Source organism: Elephas maximus, chromosome 19, assembly GCF_024166365.1.
Source record: "Elephas maximus indicus isolate mEleMax1 chromosome 19, mEleMax1 primary haplotype, whole genome shotgun sequence".
NCBI lineage: Eukaryota > Metazoa > Chordata > Mammalia > Proboscidea > Elephantidae > Elephas > Elephas maximus.
Genome location: NC_064837.1, coordinates 63,725,644 through 63,748,922, shown reverse-complemented (window position 1 = coordinate 63,748,922; position 23,279 = coordinate 63,725,644). Strand labels below are relative to the sequence as shown.

Here is a 23,279-nt window from a genome sequence, read left to right as displayed (position 1 = left end):
CCACTCAGAGGGCCTCGGAAGAAAAGCCTGGCAATCTGTGGAAAAATCAGTCATTGAAAACCCTATGGAGCACAGTTCAACTCCGACACACATGGGGTTATCATGAATCAGAGCTAACTCAACGGCAACTGGTTTTGGGGAACCAAGGTAGGATAAAGGGCACTAGACTTTTAGAACCTGATTCGAAGAGAACTCGGAACTCCTGAGGATACTTCATGGGCCCCTGCTGGAGACGCACCTCATTGAACATTATGGCGCCAGCATAAATGCAAACACGAGTACTGAAATCGAGTAGATGTGTTTATAATATTGTCAACAAGTAACCCATAATGTGTTTACTGATGAGTTTATTAGAGGTTTCCAAAAAAAAATTAATATACCAAGTGTAAAAAGATTCTCAGAGAGAACTCCACCCCCCGTAAAATACTGCTGTGAATGCCAGACCTTTACGTATGTAGTAACTTTACTTCTAGTAGTCCCTCATGGAAAACGTCTGTAATTACAAAAAAAAAAAGCCCGTTGCCATCGAGTCGATTCCAACTCACAGTGACCGTATAGGACAGAGTAGAACTGCCCCATAGAGTTTTCAAGGAGCACCTGGTGGATTCAAATTCCCAACCTTTTGGTTAGTACTCGTAGCTCTTAACCACTACATCACCATAATTACAAAAAGGTTACACTAATTCAATGAAACTTTTAAATAAGTTGACATTTCATTTATAAAATATTATCTGTTTATACTTGGAAAATACTTGTACATTTTATTCATTCGCTAGATGACTCTTGATAAACAAAGGGATTTAGGGACTTCTTATAACATCTGCAGGCCCCCTAACAGAAGCCCCCACTATTCTAATTTATGGCGGGAGTAGGGTGGGATGGCCTTGCCTTAGGACAGAATTCCTCATCTAGGACAATAAGACAGCTTGCACCGTTTCTCTTTTCTAGATGGGGAGAGAGCAGACTGAGTTCCTGGCACCCCTAAAATTTGTAAAGTCTATGGCCAAGACTACCCACATGTCTCCCAGTCCCTTCTTGAACTTTCGAGGGCTTCCCTGCTACCGCCATCTGTTTCAGGTGGATCTCTGCCGTGGGACCGAGGCATCTGTCTTTTTTAAACACTCCCCCCGAAAAAAACCCCAAACCTGTTGCCGTCGAGTTGATTCCGACTCATAGCGACCCTATAGGACAGAGTACAACTGCCCCATAAGGTTTCCAAGGAGGCCTGGTGGATTTGAACTGCCGACCTTTTGGTTAGCAGCCGTAGCTCTTAATCACTACACCCCAGGTGATTTTAATGTGTAGCCAGGGTTTCCAGCCTGGCTCTAGTCATAAAACAAGCAGGCAGATGAGAAAGGACCTGAGCAACCAAATTAATCTAAAGGGGTGGCCACCTAATCCTTCCTTATATGTTCTCAGGTTACCGCTGGGGTCCAGGGGTGAAGATCTGGACAAAGGCTGGTTCCTAGCATAATAAGCCTCCAAAATAATTTTTAAACAAAGCTCTCCTGTTTGGTACCCAAGCCCAGATCAACAAAACCTGAACTGTTAGCCATCATTAATGTTTATAAATATTTGCCTTGCTTTTTTTTTTTTAATACAACTTGTTGCTGTTGTTGGTTTTGCTAGGTGCCGTCAAGTCAATTCCGACTCATAGTGACTGCATGTGTCACAGAGTAGAACTGCCTCATAGGGTTTTCTAGGCTGTATGTAATCTTTACAAGAGCAGATAGCCAGGCCTCTCTCCCAAGCAATTAAAAATTATAATATTTTATAAATGAAATGTCAACTTATTTAAAAGTTTCATTGAATTAGTGTAACCTTTTTGTAATTTCTTTGTTTGCTGAATGTTTTAAAAATGAATCCCAGACATGTAATTTCACCTTAAGTATGTCTGTGTACATTTCTTACTGAAAAGGACTTTTTTTTTTAAACATAACAACCATGACACTGTCACAGTTAACACAGAGAACACCAGTTCCTTCATTTCCCCTAATGCAAACCCACATTTCAGTCTCCAAAGTGTCTTTTGAGAGTTGGTTTGTTTAATTCAGGATCTAAATAAGGTCCACACATTGCATTTGGTCAGTGTATCTCTTTTATTCTATAACAGTTCCCCTCTTTTTTTTTTTTTAATTTTTGTTTTTGTTTTATTTTCACGCAGTTCATTTGTCAGAGAAACCAGATTTTACAGGACAGAGGTCAGCGAACTTTTTACATAAAGGGCCAGACGGTAAATATTTTAGACATTGGCAGCCACATGCTCTTTGTCACAACTGGCTGTGTTGCAATAAAACTTTATTTATACAAACAGGCAGAGTGCCACAGTTTGTCAACCCCCTGCTGTGGAACATCCCACATTCCAGATTTGGCTGGCTGCTTTCTCATGGTGTAGTTAACTTGTTCTTCTGTCCCCTGTATTTCTAATTAGATTCAATTAACTGCTAATTAGATTCAACTTCAATTGGCTTGGCACAAATACTGCACAGGTGGTGCTGTGTACGTCCTAAAGTGCCATATCCTGAGGCAAATATTGTCTGCCTGTCATAAATTGTTTCTGAAGCAACTAGATTTGTTTTTAGATAAAAGTCTGCCCACCACACCAACACCAGGAAGGGTGATTCTTTTCTAGATGAAAAGATCAATTGAAGGTGATTACTTCTGGCAATTTGGAAGTATGTACCAAAAGCCTTAAAAACTAACGCAGCAGTTTCACGTCTGAGAATTTATCCTTGAGGAAAAGATTTAGAGTATCTGTAAGTATTTTGCTATTAGGATGTAGCATCATTGACCATAACACCAGAAAACAAGGCACTAAGCTGAACGTCCAGCATTACGAGATCAGTTAAATTATACAGCAATCTTACTGAAACACCATGCAGCCCATAAAAATCATGGTGTGGAAAGGTCACATTAAAAAGAGTTTATGATATTTTGTTGCATGGGAAAAGCAGCTGGAAAAAAAACAGGTTGGATAGAGAGCTAAGTAGATAGCATTTTTGTAAATATACCGTATACCCAAAAAACCAGCCAAACCCATTGCCATCAATTCCGATTCATAGTGATACTGTGTAAGTAAAAAGATGTAATAATGGCTAACTTTTATCAACCACTTACCATGTTTCGGACACTGTGTTTTGTATTAGTTCACCTAGTTCTCACAAAAACCAGTGAGGTTGGTGGTATTATTTTCCTCAAGTTACAGATGGGGAAAATGAGGTGCAGAGAGGTTAAGTGAACTTAGCCAAGACCACACAGCTGCTAAGTGGCAGAGGCAACATTTAACTAGAAAGTCTGACCCCAGACCTCACCCACCATGTAGCACAGCACATACTACCTGTCGGGGGACCGGGAGAGTCTGGAAGGTGTACCCTCAAATGTTAATAATGGTTAACCAAACTCATTGCCATCGAGTCAATTCCAAATCATAAGCAACTCTATAGGACGGAGTAGAACTGCCCTATGAGGTTTCCCTAGGAGCAGCTGGTGGATTCAAACTGCCAACCTTTTGGTTCGTAGATGAGCTCTTAACCACTGCACCACCCAGGCTCCTAATAATGTTTGTTGTTGTTAGGTGCTGTCAAGTCAGTTCCAACTCATAGAACCATATACACAGCAGAACAAAACGCTGCCTGGTCCTGAACCATCTTCACAATTGTTCATATGCTTGAGCCCATTGTTGTAGCCACTGTGTCAGTCTATCTCGTTGAAGGTCTTCCTCTTTATCGCTGATCCTCTATTTTACCAAGCATGATGTCCTTCTCCAGGGCCTGATCCCTCCTGATAATACGTCCAAAGTATGTGAGATGTAGTCTCACCATCCTTGCTTCTAAGGAGCATTCTGGCAGCACTTCTTCCAAGACAGATTTGTTTGTTCTTTTGGCAGTCCATGGTATATTCTGTATTCTTCGCCAACACCGCAATTCGAAGGCAGCAGTTTTTCTTCAGTCTTCCTTATTCATTGTCCAGCTTTCACATGCATATGTTGCGATCAAAAATACCATGACTTGGGATGGGCGCACCTTAGTCTTCAAGGTGACACCTTTGCTTTTCAACACTTTAAAGAGGTCCTTTGCAGCAGATTTGCCCAATGCAATGCATCTTTTGATTTCTTGACTGCTGCTTCCATGGGTGTTGATTGTGGATCCAAGTAAAATGAAATCCTCGACAACTTCAATCTTTTCTCCATTTATCATGATGTTGCTTATTGGTCCAGTTGTGAGAATTTTTGTTTTCTTTATGTTGACGTGTAATCCATATGGAAAGCTGTGGTCTTCGATCTTCATCAATAAGTGCTTCAAGTCCTCTTCACTTTCAGCAAGCAAGATTGTGCCATCTGAATAACACAGGTTGTTAATGAGTCTTCCTCCAGTCCTGATGCCCCACTCTTCATATAGTCCAGCCTCTCGGATTATTTCCTCAGCATACAGATTGAATAAGTATGGTGAAAGGATACAACCCTGATGCACACGTCCCCTGACTTTAAATCACACAGTATCCCCTTGCTTTGTCCCAACAACTGCCTCTTGATCTATGTACAGGTTCCTCATGAGCACAATTAAGTGTTCTGGAATTCCCATTCTTCGCAATGTTATCCGTAATTTGTTATGATCCACACAATCAAATGCTTTTGCATAGTCAATAAAACACAGGTAAACACTTTCCTGGTATTCTCTGCTTTCAGTGAGGATCCATCTGACATCAGCAATCATATTCCTGGTTCCACGTCCTCTTCTGAAGCCAGCCTGAATTTCTGGCAGTTCCCTGTCAATATACTGCTGCAGCCACTTTTGAATGATCTTCAGTAAAATTTTACTTGCATGTGATATTAATGATATTGTTCAATAATTTCACATTTGGTTGGGTCACCTTTCTTGAGAATAGGCATAAATATGGACCTCTTCCAGTCAGTTGGCCAGGTAGCTGTCTTCCAAATTTCTTGGCATAGACAAGTGGGCACTTCTAGCTCTGCATCCATTTATTGAAACATCTCGATATTCTGTCAGTTCCTGGAGCCTTGTTTTTTGCCAATGCCTTTTTTCAGAGCAGCTTGGACTTCTTCCTTCAGGACCATCGGTTCCTGATCATATGCCACCTCCTGAAATGGTTGAACGCCGACCAGTTCTTTTTGGTATAAGGACTCTGTGTGTTCCTTCCATCTTCTTTTGATACTTCCTGCATCGTTTAATATTTTCCCCATAGAATCCTTTACTATTGCAACTCGAGCCTTGTATTTTTTCTTCAGTTCTTTCAGCTTGAAAAATGCTGAGTGTGTTCTTCCCCTTTGGTATTCAATCTTCAGGTCTCTGCGCATGTCATTATAATACTTTGTCTCCTCGAGCCACCCTTTGAAATCTTCTCTTCAGTTCTTTTACTTTTTCATTTCTTCCTTTTGCTTTAGCTACTCGACGTTCAAGAGCAAGTTACAGAGTCTCTTCTGACATCCGTTTTGGTCTTTTCTTTCCTTCCTGTCTTTTTAATGACCTCTTGTTTTCTTCATGTATGACATCCTTGATGTCAGTCCACAACTCATCCAGTCTTCAGTCATTAGTGTTCAACACGTCAAATCTATTCTTGAGATGGTCTCTAAATTCAAGTGGGATATAATCAAGTCATACTCATTGAACTTGCATATGAGCAATTGATGGTCTGTTCCACAGTCGGCCCCTGGCCTTGTTCTGACTGTTGATATTGAGCCTTTCTATCGTCTCTTTCCACAGATGTAGTCAATTCGATTCCTGTATATTCCGTCTGGCGAGATCCATATGTATAGCTGCTGTTAACGTTGGTGAATAGAGGTATTTGCAATGAAGAAGTCGTTGGTCTTTCAAAATTCTATCATACGATCCCTGGCATCATTTCTATCACCAAGGCCATATTTTCCAACTACCAATCCTTCTTTGTTTCCAACTTTCACGTTCCAATCATCAGTAATTATCAATGTATTCTGATTGCCTGTTCGATCAATTTCAGAATGCAGAAGCTGGTAAAAATCTTCAACGTCTTCATCTTTGGCCTTAGTGGTTGGTGTGTAAATTTGAATAATAGTCATATTAACTGGTCTTCCTTGTAGGCATATGGATATTATCCTATCACTGACAGCATTGTACTTCAGGATAGATCTTGAAATGTTCTTTTTGATGATGAATACAACACCATTCCTCTTGAAGTTGTCATTCCTGACATAGTAGGCCGTATGATTGTCCAATGCAAAATGGCCAGTACCAGTCCATTTAAGCTCACTAATGCCTAGGATATCAATGTTTATGTGTTCCATTTCATTTTTGACGATTTCCAGTTTCCTAGATTCATACTTCATACATTCCATGTTCTGGTTGTTAATGAATGTTTACAGCTCTTTCTTCTCATTTTGAGTCATGCCACATCAGCAAATGAAAGTCCCGAAAACTTGACTCCATTCACGTTCTTAAGGTCGCCTCTACTTTGAGGAAGCAGCTCTTCCCCAGTCGTCTTTTGAGTGCCTTCCAACCTGGGGGGCTCATCTTCCAGCGCTATATCAGACAATGTTCCGCTGCTATTCGTAAGGTTTTCACTGGCTAATGCTTTTCAGAAGTAGACTGCCTAGTCCTTCTTCCTAGTCTGTCTTAGTCTGGAAGCTCAGCTGAAGCCTGTCCTCCATGAGTGACCCTGCTGGTATCTGAATACCAGTGGCATAGCTTCCACATCACAGCAACATGCAAATCCCCACAGTACAACAAACTGACAGACATGTGGGGGACAGATTGAATAGGTATGGTTAGAGGATGCAACCCTAAGACACCTTTCCTGACTTTAAACCATGTGGTACCCCCTTGTTCTGTTCAAACAACTGCCTCTTGATCCCTATACAGATTCCTCATGAGCACAATTAAGTATTCCAGAATTCCCATTCTCTGCAATGTTATCCATAATTTTATGATCCACACAGTCAAATGCCTTAACATAGTCAATAAAACACAGGTAAACATCTTTCTGGTATTCTCTGCCTTCAGCCATGATGGTTACCCAGGAGTAATGGATAACTTTCAATTTTTCTTTTGCTCTTTCCTTTCTTTTTTTTTTTTTAATCTGTACTTTCTCCTTTTCTGTTTTTGCTTTTTTTTTTTTTTTTTTAGCTTAGGTCAAAAAATTACAAATTCACCCTCTCTGGCATTCCTTGTTGTTAGCTGGCACTGAGTCAGCACCTGACTCCTGGGGGCCCCTGGTACAATGGAAGGAAGCACTGTCTGGTCCTGCACCATTCCTGTGATCAGCTGTGGACTGGACCATTGTGATCCATGGGGTTTTCATTGGCTGATTCTCAGAAATAGATTGGCAGGCCTTTCGTCCTGGTCTATCTTAGTCTGGAAGCTCCACTGAAACCTGTTCAGCATCCTAGCAACAGGCGAGTCTCCGTGGACAGGTGGGTAGTGGCTGCGTGTGGGGTGTGTTGGCCAGGAATTGAACCCAGCCTCCCACATGGAAGGTGAGAAGTCTACCGCTGAACCACCACGTCCCCTTCTAGCAAGCCTACCTTTAAACCCACATCGTTCTATGACCCTGTGACTCGGGCCCATAGCCCACCCCCAGCCCAGTGAGTAAGTGAGTTAGTTGTTCAGGTTATTCCCGAGGCCAGCAAAGCTTAGTCGCCACACACGCCCTGCCCGTGTGCTGAGAACCACGGCCGACCTCCCTGGGGTGACGGCATGGTATCCTGCCCAGAGCTGGCATTCTGCATGCATTGATGACAATGATAATGGCTGTATTTCTTCCGGAACAATTCTAGAAAAGATATTTCTTATTGTCAGGCGCAGGCATGTATGTAATTTCTCAAGCCCCCTTTGTACTGACTGACCGAAGCTAAAGTGATTTTTTTTGTTGGACATTGGAGTCAATTTTGTCACAGTAATGCATCGATTTAATGATTCCCTTCATAAAACTAATTCCGAAATGTAGTCTATGCAGAAACTTTAATTCTGTTCCCAGCTGTAATCTTTTAACCTCTCCTGAAGAATATTTTTGGCCAGCTCTTTTGCACTGGCTGTTTTGCTATGGTCTCTGGCCAAAAGCAACAAAGCTTTGACCTAGACCTGAACCGAAGGTGTAAACGACTGATAATGACTTCATGTGTTAACCCTCCTGGACAAAGCACCCTTCCCTACAGGGAGGGAGCAGCGTGCAAGCTACCTATGCGGTGGTGCAAACAGTTAGTGCTCTCGGCTGCTAACTAAAAGGTTGGAGCTTTGAGTCCACCCAGAGGTACCTTGGAAAAAAGGTCTGGCAATCTACTTCTGAAAAATCAGCCATTGAAAACCCTGTTGAGCACAGCTCTACTCTGACACAACATGGGCAGCCGTGAGTCAAAATCGACTCCACGGCAACTGGTTGGTTGTAAGCTGCTCAGGCTTCCACGATGCTCTTCCCCAATCCCAATTCCCTGCCCAAGCCAAGACCACCCCAGAGGAACTGCTGTAGCCTGGAAGGCTGGAAGCTTCCCTGTGACTGAGCACCTGGAGCTCGCCTCCCCCTACCCACTTTTGGAAGGAGCCCCGGTGACACAGTGGTTAAGCACTCAGCTGCTAACCAAAAGCTTGGCAGTTTGAACCCCCTAGCCGCTCTGTAGGAGAAAGATGAGGCAGTCTGCTTCCATAAAGATTACAGCCTTGGAAACCCTGTGGGGCAGTTCTACTCTGTCCTATAGGGTTGGTATGAGTCAGAATAAACTCAACAGCAATGGGAATTGACTCGACGGCAACAAGTTTACCCACTTTTAGGGGGAGCAGAGGTGGTTCGGTGGTAGAATTCTTGCCTTCCACACTGGAGACCCAGGTTCAATTCCCGGCCAGTACACCTCATGCATAACCCCCACCCGTCTGTCAGTGGAGGCCTGCGTGTTGCTATGGTGCTGGCCATGGTGCTGAACAGGTCTCAGTGGAGCTTCCAGACTAAGATGGACTAGGAAGAAAGGCCTGTGATCAGCTTAGAAAATCAACCAATGAAAACCCTATATGGACAGGGGCGGATTATCCAATAGGCCAGGGGCGGATTATCCAATAGTGCTTCCTGCTTACCAAATCATCTGTGGTGAGCAATTTCTCATTTTTTCACCACATCAAATATTCTGCCTCTAGGTATGACTGGCATCTGTCTCTCTCCCAACCCCACAGCACATTCCTACAGAATCAAAGCCTCTTTTCACATTTACAGTCCCTGACAGGGGTGGATGACCCAGTGAGCAAGGTAAGCACCACATCAAAGATGTGGTGAAACCCAGATGAAATTGTTCACTACAGATTAGGAAATAAGCACAAGTAAGCCCGTGCTTTCCTTGCTTACTGCGTAATCTGCCCCTTGCTATGGATCACAGTGCCTTGATTCGCAGTCCATCATGAAGATGGTGTAGGACAAGGCAGCGTTTCGTTCCAGCGTGCGTGGAGCTACATGAGTTGGGACCGACCCGACGACAACAAAAGCAAAACAACAACCCACTCGCAGCTCTCTGCTCAGGACAAGCTTTGTGCTAAGCCGCTCCCTCCAGGGACCCTCTCTACTTCTCCTTACGTATTGGTGCTTCTCTCCTTAGGTACGTCTGGGAGAAGGATGGGGCCACCTTGGCCATGGAGAGCAACCCCCGCATCCGCCTGGACAAGAACGGCTCCCTGCATATCTCACAGACATGGTCAGGGGACATCGGCACGTATACCTGCCGAGTGCTCTCTGCCGGAGGCAATGACTCACGCAGTGCCCACCTGCGCGTCAGGTGAGGGCACGTCCAAGTCCACTGGAAGGGGGCACAGGCAGCAGCGGGAAGGCTCAGAGTAAACCAGTCCCCATTTGGCAGTCCACCAGGCCTGGTGTGACCTGGGCCTGTCTACCTACTCTCGGGACACGCCCCAAGCATCCTTTCAAGCCTCTCCCCCAGCTCACTTAGGGGAGCCTGGGTGTGGTTCTGAATAGGTGGGCCCCAATGCCAAAGAAGAATCTCCAAGTAGAGGGCTCAAAGGCAAGAGGTACCAGGGAAGCTCAGGGCCCACGCACCACCTGACTCCAGACCTCATGGGCAACCCTGCTGCACCTTTCTCTCCTCCAGGCAACTGCCCCATGCCCCCGAGCACCCGGTGGCCATTCTCAGCACCATGGAGAAGCGGGCCATCAACCTGACGTGGGCCAAGCCCTTCGATGGCAACAGCCCTCTGATCCGCTATGTCCTGGAGATGTCGGAGAACAGTAAGGCTACCCTGACCCCATCCTCCCGTCCCTGACCGCAGCCAGGGCTAGGGGAGTATGGGCTGAAAGCAAGGTCTTTGGAAGACCTAGAACTGGACTTCCTAGTTCTGTGCCTCTTGAAGCCTGGACCCACAGTGTCCACCTCCTCAAGCCATTGTGAAACTCGAGTAGGATAACACATGTGAGGTGCTTCACACAGGACCTGACCCATGGAGGCCTCAAAGACAGTGGTTACTATTTTTATGTTCATTCTCCAAGTCCCCAAGCTGTGAATTCCAGAATTAGCAAGCTTGTCTATTCTGTAACACATGGGGTTGCCATGAGTCAGAATCAACTTGACGGCAACAGGTTTGGTTGTTTTGGTATTTTGAATGGTGTTTTAAATATGGTTTACCTTGGAGCTCATTGATTTAAGAAGAAAAAAAGGCAAATGTATCTCAGCTCCCATGAGCCCTTGCTTCTCCCCCGGCACCCTCTGACCTCCAGTCACATGGGCTAAGGTAACAGAGAAAAAAGACGTGATTGACATCCACTTTACCAAACAGGAACAGGAACCGCCTGCTAGCCCAGTGTGGCTGGACCACTGCTGGGAACAGGGGTAAGATGGGTGCCCCCACAGATGCCCACCCTTCTGTCCCTGCAGACGCCCCCTGGACCGTGCACCTGGCCAGCGTGGACCCCGAGGCAACCTCAGTGATGGTCAAGGGCTTGGTTCCCGCGAGGTCCTACCAGTTCCGACTCTGTGCCATCAATGATGTGGGGAAAGGCCAGTTCAGCAAGGACACAGAGAGGTGAGGAGACCAGCCCTCTTCCACAGCAGGTCTCAGTGGCTGCAGCTGAAGGAGGGGCTGAGCCGGGCTGGCTACATCCAAACCAGTGTGTCAGAGTGGGGCTGGGCTGCCAGGTGCACTCCACTCGGCTTTTCTCTGGCCCCTCCAAGGCCTAGCCTCCACATCTGTAAAATGGGGGTAAAAATACCTCATAGACATATTGTGAGATAGATAATACAGGTAAGGCACTGGGAGCGGTGCCTACCACATGATTAAAAAAACACATGATAAGCACTAAGTAAATCTAGCTGTCCCTGGGTGGTGCACACAGCTTATGCACTTGCCTGCTAACCAGAAGGTTGGTGGCTCGAGTCCACCCAGAGGCTCCTTGGAAGAAAGGCCTGGCTATCTCCTTCCAAAAAATCAGCCTCTGAAAGCCCTGTGGAGCACAAATCTGCTGGGACACACGCAGGGTCGCCATGAGTCAGAATCGACTCCAAGACAACTGGTTTATAGCTGGAGCTATGCAAGTTCAGAAACTTATCTCATTCGGCTCTGTATCCCCCATGGGCCACCATTATTGTTTGTTAAATGGGCGTGAAGTCCCAGAGGGGTACAGGATCTTCACAGGGCTCTATATCCAGTGTCGTGTGTGATGCCGGGCACTACTCAACAAAACTTTTTTTTTAATGGTGGAAACTGAATAAAAGCAGACAAATGGTTTTAAAAGGTCACATCATAAAACCCTCACTTACGTGGTTGGCAAGTTCTAGCCACCTCAGCCCCTTAGAACAAGCAGGCCCCTCCAGTGAGAATGAAGCTGCCCCACGGTTGAAATCGTTGCAGCGAAAAGTGTATGCACCAAACTCCTGCTTTTCTCTTTAAAAGACGCCCCCGGGACTCTTCTGCGGAGACCCCTGGCCTAAGTCAATCATTCTTGGGTTTGCTGAAATTCCCATAAACTTGAGTCTCTCTGCTTTGGCAAGGGGGAGCTGCCGGTGCCATGACACTCTTAAGGGACAGGAGAAGGGGCAGGTGACAGCCTCACATTGAGGGTGATTACAGAGAATGCATTTGTTTGCTGTTTATTGAGCACCTACTATGTGCCAGGCCTTGTGGGACCACTGGAGGGGGGACAGGGAACAAAACAGATGAGACCCCAGGCTTCCTGCAGCTACAGAATCACGGTGGAGAGGCCTGGTGCTATAGGGTAGAAGACACTTCGCGCTTCACCGTGCAACGCTGAGCCCTCCTCCCAGCACCTCTTCATGCCGATGGCTCTGAGCCACCAAGCAGGAGGTTAAATTACCCCTACTCTAGGCTTTAGAATGACAGGGCTGTGTGCAGTACGTTTTGGAACGCTATCCATCAGAAAGCAGAAACATAAAAATAAACAAAAAGGGAAAGACATCCATCAAAAATAATTAACTTTTGTTTTTAATGGATACATGTCAGCTGTGTGAAAAATACACTTAGGTGGAGCACTGTGTCCCTGGCAACACCAGAGAAATACAATGCTGTAGCTCTTGGATTCGGAAGGCGGGGTGCCTCGCGCCCTCACGCATACCCGGCGCCTGCCCCAGCCCCCTACCCCTGGCCTACCCTGGGGCTCTGTCCCTCCGGTAGGTAAGGGGGCCGAGTTAAGGTAAGCTACCAGCTGGTAACTGGGAATTCAGCACCTGTTTGACATCCTGCTTCTAAAACACGTGAACACTCGAGGCATCATCAGTCTTAACAGCAACTTCTTTGACAAATGAGAAGCCGAGACCCATGTCTCTCAACTACAAAAAATAGACACGATCGTTTGGTTCTTTACAGTCTAAAATAAAAACAACCAGTATACATGAATCCTTCAGTTTTGGAAGAAGTTATTGTTGGTTTGAAGGAGCCCTGGTGGTGCAACGGTTAAGTGCTCAGTTGCTAATTGAAAGGTCAGCAGTTCAAACCCACCCAGGGGCTCTGAGGGAGAAAGACCTGGCAATCTGCTCCCATAAAGATTACAGCCTAGAAAACCCTGTGGGGCAGCTCTGTTCTGTCTATGGGGTCGCTGTGAGTCAGAATCGACTCAACAGCACTTACCAACAACATTTGTTCTATTACCACTTAATTTTATGGAGGGTTTTTGGTTAAGCTTAAAGAGCAACGGTCTCATATGAGCCTCAACCAGTCTTGTAAGACAGGCAAGTGGAGCTTAATTTTAATATTAAGAAACAAGCTCAGAGAGGTTAAGTGGCTTGTCTAAAAGCACACAACAATTAAGTGTTGGGTCTGGGGCTCAAACCAAGGTGCTCTGGATCCCAAACCTCCTGACCCTACCTGCCAAATTTGCAGAGTCATCCAGGAGCAGACCTGGCAGGGGTCAGGTTCCTCAGATCCTGTTCAGCTCCTGTATTTGACCAGAGCCTAAGAGCAGAAAGGTCCACCCACTTTTGGTGTCTTCCCATCCAGGGTGTCCCTCCCCGAGGAGCCCCCCACGGCCCCCCCACAGAACGTCATTGCCAGTGGCCGGACCAACCAGTCCATCATGATCCAGTGGCAACCACCTCCTGAGAGCCACCAGAATGGCCTCCTCAAGGGCTACATCATCAGGTAGGCATTATCCCCCTGGGACAGGAGGAACACCCCAAACCTGAGGGGAAAGGCTGGGGAGGGTCAGGAGTGGATTAGAAAATAGTGTAGATTCATGGCCGTCCTCCTTCATCTGACAAGCGCTGGGCAACAAGACATACCTATGTGGTGGTAGGAAGCGTTAGGTTAGACATCTAGAACTTACAGCTGCGAGAGCCTTGAACACCAGCAGAAACGGTTGACAAAGGGGATACTGTATAATCCCCTAAAAGACTATATGGATGGGCATGTCTGCCCGATGTCAAGGCTGCCGTAGTAGACCCACAGGGAAACAGGGAAAGAAAGAAGTAAATTATTGACCGGTCCAGCAACTTGCAAAACCGAGAATATTCCATCTCAGGCCAAGAGTTCTCTCTGGATGGACCACGAATCGACAAATTAATGGGCTAAGAACTGGTCAAAAAGTGAAAGTCCTTCCTTTGGTCCTTACTGGAAAATGAAATCCAATTATGTAGAATTTTGTTTTTACATCTGTCTGAGGGCTACTTTACTAGTGATCTAAAAGTGAGTTATCAAGGGTTACTGAAGTTTGGTATTCAAAAATTAAAATGGGGGTGTTGTTTGAAGTTAGTGAGAATTGTAATCAGTGGTCTGAATTCTGGCTGGCTGCAAAGTGCTGGGCAGCTTTGCAGGTCTCTTTCCCGTACAGGTACATCCTCAGAGCACTGGACTTCCCCAAATTTGGAGCAAGCTATTGGTGCTTGGCTGCTCCATTATCAGTTAACTTTGTTGAGGGTTTCTGGTTAATTCTAAAGGACTCTCGTTGTCCCTGGTTAGCTGTCTCACCATGTCTCCCTCCCTCATCAACGTGAACAGTCCAGGTGCATCCCCTAGACCTGTGCTAGCTGATAAGATGGTCACTAGTCACGTATGAGGAATCCCTGGGGTCACAAACTGTGTGCCCTGGGCTGCTAACCTAAAGATTGGCAGTTTGAACCCACCCAGCAGCATAGCGGAAGAAAGACCTGGCAATCTGCTCCCATAAAGATTACAGCCAGGAAAACCCTATGGAGCACAGTTCTACTGTGTAATACACGGTGTCACCATGAGTTGGAATCAACTCAAGGACAACGAGTTTGGTTTTGGGGTGGCACAGATGGCTAAGCACTCAACTACTAACCAAAAGGTTGGCAGTCAAATCCACCCAGAGTCATGGAATAAACCTGGCAATCTGCTTCCAAAAGCTCACAGCCTTGAAAACCCTATGAAAGCACAGTTCTACCCTGTAACACATGGGGTCGCATGGGTTGAAACAGACTCTATGGCAGCTGATTTGGTTTTTGGTTTTAGTCACATATGACCATTTAAGTTAATTAACAATAAAAGTACAGATTCACTTCCACACTCACCATACCCACACTTCAAGTGCTCAGCATCTGCATGTGCTAGTAACTACCACATTAGATAGCACAGGTACAGAGCCTCTCCATCATCACAGAAATTCTACTGGACAGCACTGCTCTAAATAACATCCCGGGCACGAGGGGAACGAGTCCAGCTGAGCAAGCTGACTCTGAGCCCGCTGTCCACTCTTCCTCCCCCAGGTACTGCCTGGCTGGGCTGCCCGTTGGGTACCAGTTTAAGAACATCACGGATGCTGATGTCAACAACCTGCTGCTGGAGGACCTCATCATCTGGACCAACTACGAGATTGAGGTGGCCGCCTACAACAGCGCCGGGCTGGGTGTCTACAGCAGCAAAGTCACCGAGTGGACGCTGCAGGGAGGTGGGCACGCTTGTGGCTGTGGAGGAGCAGGCACTCCCCTTCCTTCCAGGTCCTCTACCTGTGGGTCCTGTACCTGTCAGATCCTGTACCTGTCGGGCCCTATACCTGTGGGTCCTGTACCTGTGAGTCCTGTACCTCTCAGACCCTGTACCTGTCGGGCCCTGTACCTGTGGGTCCTGTACCTGTAAGTCCTGAACCTCTCAGACCCTGTACCTGTCGGCCCTGTACCTGTGGGTCCTGTACCTGTCGGCTCTGTACCTGTGGGTCCTGTACCTGCGAGGCCCTGTACCTGTCCGGCCCTGTACTTGTGGGTCCTGTACCTGTGAGTCCTGTACCTGTTGGCTTCCATACTTATGGGTCCTGTACTATCGGGTCCTGTACATGTTGGCTCCCATACTTGTGGGTCCTGTACCTGTGGGTCCCATACCTATGAGTCCCATACCTGTCGAGTCCTGTAACCTGTGAGTCCTGTACCTGTGGATCCGGTACCTGTCAGGTCCTGTACCTGTGGGTCCCATACCTGTCGAGTCCCGTACCTGTGTGTCACATACCTGTGAGTCCTGTACCTGTTGGATCCTGTACCTGTCAGATCCCGGAGCTTCAGCCCATGTTGTCTGTTTTCAGACCCTCACTATGGCACTCTGGGGCCAGAATCACCATCCTGTGCCCACTACCCCCTAGGGTGGAAGGAATGGGAGGAAGACAGAGGGAAAGCTGGGGTGGACATTGCAAAGGACAGAGACTTAAGAGATACAGGGGACCTTCTGGGAAGTTTCCCGTTAACTGGATCATGAACCATTTAACATTACCTAAAAACCACCCCAGAACGTGTTTGGTGCCCATCACCTTTATTTATCATTACCCTTAAGTGGGTCAGGCCAGTTTTATTAAACCCAAACTGATCCAGAGAGAGTAAGGGGGTATCTTAAGTCTGCCCAGGAGGGAGGAGAGGGGGTAGGGGAATAGGGCCCGAGGCTGCAGACACCCAGCTCTGTGCTTTCTGCACTTGACTGTGCAAAAGAGACTCATGTGGCCCTCCACCCCGCTCCATCTCTCTGATCGCCTCCAGTGCCCACGGTCCCTCCGGGCAACGTGCACGCAGAAGCCACCAATTCCACAGCCATCCGCTTCACCTGGAATGCCCCCAGCCCCCAGTTCATCAATGGCATCAACCAGGGCTACAAGGTACCAAGGCCTCTGCTTGCCCCGTGGGAAGCCTTGGGATTCTCCAAGGGAGGACTGGGGGCTGGAGAGGGTGGAAGGTAAGGGAGGGAGCAGGAGGGAGTCCTCCCTTTTGATTCTGAAGTCATTGGCTCAAGTCAAGCGGAGGACACATGATAAAGGCAGAGGGCATACGGGCACTCCAAGGCCACGCGCAAGCCAGGGCTCTGGGCACTGCCCAGTCTGCGACCAGTGCAGGGCCCATCCTCGGGGAGACTGGTTCTAAGCAAAAGCTGGGCTGTTTCGAGCTCGGGAACACCTTGGCATAGCTATGGTGGCATCAGAAAAATGGAGAAGCCTCTTCTTATCTACAAGCCGTATCTTTAACGGACATCTTGCACTGGGACGTGTCTCCTTGGGCTGTCCTGCACCCAGCAGAGTGTGTTGTAGGACTCAGGCGGACTTGGGTTGAAGTCCTGGCTCTGCCATTTGCTGACTCCCTGAACGTGTTCCTTGATCTGTCAGAGCTTCAAACATTCCGTCAGTAGTGACCGAGCACCGATGTGGTGCACTGTCCTAGCTGTCGAGAAACCAGAAACAAACTAAACACCGAAACGAAAAACTCAGTCTCCCTGTATGTGAGTGGGGTGATGATAATACCCACTCCTCAGGGCTGTCCGAGGATTACATGCAGTCATCGTGATTTGTTCAGCACAATGACAGTCACAAGGCCTCAGACAACGATTTTAGCAGTAGTAGTAGCGATTGTTGTTGTTGGGTGCTGTCAAGTCAATTCTGACTCATCGCAACCCCATACGACAGAGTAGAACCGCCCCATAGGGTTTTCTTGGCTGTGATCTTTATGGACTTTCTCCTGAAGAGCCATTGGGTAGGTTCAAACCGCCAACCTTTCGGTTAACAGCCAAGTGCTTCATCATTGTGCTGCCAGGGCTCCTTAGCAGTAGTACCCCTTCTGGTATTAATCAGTTGCCTTTGAGCCAGTTCCAGCTCACAGTGACCCCATGTGTGTCACAGCAGAACTGTGCTCTGTAGGGTTTTCAATGCCTGATATTTTGGAAGTAGGTCACCAGGATTTTCTTCCGAGGCACCTCGGAGTGTACCCAAACTTTCAACCTTTTGGTAAGCAGTTGAGTACATTAACTGTTTGCACCACGCAAGGACTGCAGTAGTGGTATTAAACCAAACTTGTTGCCCCTGAGTTGATTCCGACTCATAGTGACCCTGTAGGACGAAGTAGAACTGCCCCATAAGGTTTCCAAGGAGTGGCTGATGGATTCAAACTGCCGACCTTCTGGCTAGCAGCTGTCATACTTAACCACTGTACCACCAGGGCTCCAACAGTGGTATTAAAAAACCAAAACCAAACCCACTGCCGTCAAGTCAATTCCAACTCATAGCGAACTTATACAAAGGAGTAGAACAGCCCCATAGAGTTTCCAAGGAGCACCTGGAGGATTCGAACTGCTGACCTCTTGGTTAGCAGCCATAGCACTTAAGCAGGGTTTCCACAGTGGTATTAGTAATGGTAAATTTGCTATAATTGTAACTGTGCTAAAAGTGAGGACTTCTCACCCACCATCTCCTAGAACTGACGTTGGGTCCCAGAGCTGGGTCTCCCAACTTATCCCGTGAGGTGTATTGTGCCCATCGTCCCCTAAAAGAACTGAGCCTACATGGCCTATAGAGTGTTTTACAATTAGAGGTTCCTAAGCCAGCCCCTGGGACAGGTGGGAGAATGCCTCCTGCTCCCCCTAAATGTGGGGATGGAGGCAGAGCTTCTGAGGGGCTTGCCCGGGGAGGCCAGCCGTGTGGGAGAGAACTGCAGGCTTTGGGGCTGCTGACATTTCCAGAATGTTCCTGCACCCTCGCTGTACCACATTTCACGTGTGCCAGGATCAAGCCTCATCCTTGGACTAGCCACCTCATAGCCTTATCCCTGCAGGTTGCGGGCAGCCAGGCGGGAGGGACTGAGACTAAATCACAGAGAATATTCTGCTGGTGTTGCAAGTAAACCAGGGTGGGACAGCCCAGAGCCAGATACACCTCAGGCCCAGACAGGTGGGAACCCAAGACCAAGCAGAGGGCAAGTCCTGTCTCCAGCGAGTGGGTGCTGCAGCTGAACGGCCCGCAGCTCTGGCTGGCTGGGAAAAAACCTCCTAATTGAGACTCTAGGGGAGGCCAGGAAGGAAAGGGGGAGGCCGGGGAGGGAAGAGGGAGGCCAGCATCGTGCTAAGGAGCAGAGGAGCTGAGCTGGGAACAGTTAGCTTCTTGCTGCCAATTCCAAGCATAAAACTTTTATTCCACATCTGGGATGGCTGAGCTCCAAACTTCAAAGCAAACGGCCCCCTAAGGGCCAGGAGGGCTAGCCTAATGGCTGGGACAATTAGGACAAGGGCCTGTGATGACCTAAAGCAAGAGGTGCAGAGGCATCCCTGATTCCCAGGCTAGTCGGCGCCGCACCCAGAAGCTGCTCAGTAATAAGGTCAGTGGAATTTAACTGCGGGTGATTTGAAGACGGGAGCTGGTGGGGCACGTTCTCTGTGCCAGAAAGGATGCTGAGGGCTCCTTTCATCTTCTTTCCCCCACACAGGCTGTTCCTTTTACAGAGAAGGATACTAAGGCACAAGAGGGAAGTAATTTGTTCAGCGTCAGACAGAATTACTGCAAAGCTCAGATTCAAACCCCAGTCCACGCTGTCTCTTCCGTTAAAAAGAAAACGTAGTGTATGTTTTTAATTGTAAAATAGTAACTGTAACTTGTGTTCTTAAAATACAAATGGATAAAAGCCAAAAATATCTCATAATCCTGCTACCCAAAGATATCCATATTCAGATCATTTAAATGTCATCTTTTTTCTGAGGGGAGATATAGATATGTTTTATATATAATATGTACAATACAGAGCTTGATTTTATATATTATATATTATATATATTTTTTATAGCGTATATAAAACCCAGTGCCATCAAGTCGATTCCAACTCATAGTGACCCTAAAGGGCAGGGTAGAACTGCCCTGTAGAGTTTCCAAGGAGCACCTGGCGGATTCAAACTGCCGACCCTTTGGTTAGCAGCCGTAGCGCTTAACCACAACACATATAATACAGAGCTTCATTAAATGTTATATAACTTATGTGTTGTTAATTGCCATTGAGTTCATTCTGGCTTATGGTGACCCCGTGTGTGCAGAGTAGAACTGCTCCATAGGGCTTTCAAGGCTGTGACCTTTTGGAAGGTAATTTCCAGGCCTGTCTTCCAAGGCGCCTCTGGGTGTGTTCAAACTGCCAACCTTTCAGCTAGTAGGCAACCAAACCCATTGCCATCGAGTCGACTCCAACTCATAGTGACCCTGTAGGACAGAGTACAACTGCCCCATAGGGTTTCCAAGGAGGGGCTGGTGGATTCAAACGGCCAACCTTTTGGTTAGCAACAGAACTTTTAACCACTGTGCCACCAGGACTCCACGTGTGTGTGTGTCTGTGTGTGTATACGCACATATATGTGGAGCCCTGGTGGCACAGTGGTGTGCACACACACACATATATATGCAGCCCACACCAGCACGTGTGTGGTTGTGCACCTCCAATGAAAATGAGCTAGTCTTCTTTTTTAATTATGGAAAACCACCAACGTCTACAAAAGCTAGAGAGGGAACCGCAGCGAACACCTGTGCACTCATCCCCAGCTTCATCAAGTGCCAACTCGAGACTGAACATGTCTCATCTTTTCCCCAACCCTCTATCCCCTCGCCTGGGATATTTTGAAGCAAATCCCAGGCATTATGTCATTGCATCCATAAATGTTTCATTAGAGAAACATTGCAGATAAGGGCTATACTTAAAACACAAGCGCTACGATCACATTATCCTTTTCATGCCTAAAACTAGCAACAGTTCCTTTAATATCTTCAGCTCTCCGGTCAGTGTTCCAATTTCCCCGATTGCCTCCTAGTGGCTTTTACTAGCTGGTTTGTTCGCTTCAGGATCTAAATACGGTCCCCACAATTGCAATTGGTTGGTGTTTTTTTTAGGTTTTAGTTAATGTTTTGATTCTCTCTCTTTTTCTTGTAATTTATCTGGTGGAGAAACTTGATATTTGTCCCGTAGAATTTTCCGCAGTCTGGATTTTGCTGATTGCATCCCCTTGGGGTCCTTTAGCATGTTCCTCTGAATAACATATTTGCAGTGAATTGAAACTTAGAGATAGAGACTTGATTGGATTCAGATTTGATCTTTTTAAAAAATGTTTTCCAAAATATTAGTTCTAGATGGTAATGTGTAGGAGTCCCTGGATGGTACAAACAGTTAGCACACTCAGCTACTGACCAAAACGTTGGCAGTTTGTATTCACCCAGAGGCACCTTGGAAGAAAGGCCTGGCAATCTATTTCCAAAAGATCACAGCCATTGAAAACCTCACGGAGCACTGTTCTACTCTGACGCACTATCTGCTTCCCGTGAGTTGACATTGACTTGCCGGCAACTGGCTTGGATTTTTTTCCAGTGGCGATGTGCGTTTCTGTTAGGATACGCAGTGGCTACCTGTCTCTGTTACTGTGGTGTCGGCAGCCATTGATGATCCTTGTCTGATGTACTATTTCATCAGGGGCTAAAAAGTGGGGAGATCAGATATTAGAATTTTTTTCATTTATTAGCTGAAATATGGTTTTCTCCTTATCAACTTTTTGGTTACCCAAAGGTAGAGTTCATCTAGAAAAAGTAGGGTAAAGTCCCTGGGTGTCGCAAGCGGTTCGCAATCAGCACGATGGCAGTTCAAAGTCACCCTGTGGAAGAAAGGCCTGGTGAACTGCCTCCATAATGATTACAGCCAGGGAAGCCCTGTGAAGCAATTCTACTCTGTAACACGTGGCGCTAACAACAAGGAATCTGATAAACACCAAAAAATGGGACAACCACCTCTGCCTAAAACCAAACTCGTTGCCGTTGAGTCGATTCTGACTCATAGCGACCCTATAGGGCGGAGTAGAACTGCCCCATAAGGCTTCCAAGGAGCGGCTGGTGGATTCAAACTGCTGACCTTCTGGTTAGCAGCCAAGCTCTTAACCACTGCACCACCAGAGCTCCTTATGTGGCCTATGGAACCTAAAATATTTACCATCTGATCGTATACAGAAAAGGTTTGTAGGCCGTAAATGGATATGTCTGTCAGCCAAACGCTTAACCATTGCGCCACCAGGGCTCCTCCTCTGCCTAAAGGAGTCAAAAAGAAAAGAAAAGCAGTGTAAATACTCACTTTTTTTCCATTGCTTGTCAATTTCCAGAATAAGGAATTGGTTCCCTAGCATCTTCTCAGGCGACAGATGAGTTTGGGTTTAGGAAAGGGGTTCTTTTTGGTTTGGTTTGGTTTTGGGTAGTATTCTTACATTTTTAGGAACTCAAGGATTTTTAACATGTCTGGTGTTTCAATCCACTGCCATTAGCATTCTTGCTGATGCAACATTGACCCGTTATTGGCCTCTTCAGGTCAGCTCCTGAGTCCTTTCGGCACAGCCCCAGTAGTCTTGATAGCTTCCTTGCTATCTGGAATGATAAGATGTCCTAAGCTATATTCATTACCTGCTCCTTACCTGGAATGGGCCGTTTCTTCAAGGACCCTTTGTTCCTTTTAGTAAGAAATGATACCTATGGGAGACCACAGTCTGGGCCGTAGAGGTGCTCTTTGCTTCTGGCTTGGTTGTGTTTCCAGGCCTTGTTAATGGACAGCTAAACCAAACCTGTTGCTGTCAAGTCGATTCCGACTCACGGGGCCCCGTGTGTTATGGAGTAGAACTGCTCCATAGGGTTTTCTTGCCTATAATCTTTACGGAAGCAGACTGCCAGGCCTTTCTCCCACGGTGCCACTGGGTAGGTTTGAACCACCAACCTTTAGGTGAGCAGCAGAGCTGATCAAAAGCCACTTGTGCCACCCAGGGACCTCAATGGACAGCTAGGAAATACTTTTCCTTTTTTTTTTTAAGACAAAGCACACACCGATCCTTCTGATTTTCACTGGGGACTACAAGGTTCGTAACAATCCCATTGATCTTTGTGTCTCTTTTCTCCCATACTGAAAATCCAGTTCCTACAATGCCAACTTCATTACCTCATTTGCTTGATCCCACAACACCAATACAACAGTTTTAGAACAACAGTATCAACACTGTAACTCCTGAAAAGGATTTAAGATTAATTCAGCCCTCAGAAATATCCCAGTAGAAACATATGGTCTCGTCACCAAAACCGACCCACTGCTGTCAAGTCGATTCTAACTCAAAGTGACCCCATAGGGTTTCCAAGGCTGTAAATCTCTACAGAAGCCAACTGCCACATCTTTCCCCCACAAAACTGCTGGTGGTTTCGAACCATCGACCTTGCGGCTAGCAGTCAAATGCTTTAACCACTGTCCCACCAGGGCTTTGTATGGTCACATTACTGTGCTTTAAAGTCTTTTGAAATGATTTTTCTTTGTGTAATTATGCTGCTAATTCAATGCATTGTTAGGTTCATTTGTTTCATTTTATTTTCCATTTTTAGGGATTTTTTTTTAATTTAATTTTGTTCTGTAATCATGTAGAATATTTACATGGTTCCAAAATTAACTCTACAAAGCAAAGTAAATTCAGAGAAGATTAGTCTCACTGTCAATTCTCCTGCTGCCCCGTAGGTTTAATTTCTTTTTGTTGGTGTTGTTTGCTTTGTTTTTTCCTTCCATGTCTTTAATATAAGCAAATAATACATATACAAAAAGGTGTCTTCTTCTGTCTTGGTTA

At 46.5% G+C, this 23,279-nt stretch overlaps 1 protein-coding gene across 2 annotated transcripts in view; it reads left to right on the top strand.

The window, feature by feature from the left end:
• SDK2 (sidekick cell adhesion molecule 2) overlaps positions 1-23,279 on the top strand; it is a 310,850-nt gene that overhangs the window by 219,805 nt on the left and 67,766 nt on the right. For both annotated transcript variants that reach the window (XM_049861426.1, XM_049861425.1), the window contains exons 13-18: positions 9,563-9,739; positions 10,070-10,206; positions 10,850-10,997; positions 13,425-13,565; positions 15,149-15,330; positions 16,400-16,515. In XM_049861426.1, the coding sequence (XP_049717383.1) occupies positions 9,563-9,739; positions 10,070-10,206; positions 10,850-10,997; positions 13,425-13,565; positions 15,149-15,330; positions 16,400-16,515 (901 nt within the window). The remainder of the gene's footprint in view (positions 1-9,562; positions 9,740-10,069; positions 10,207-10,849; positions 10,998-13,424; positions 13,566-15,148; positions 15,331-16,399; positions 16,516-23,279) is intronic.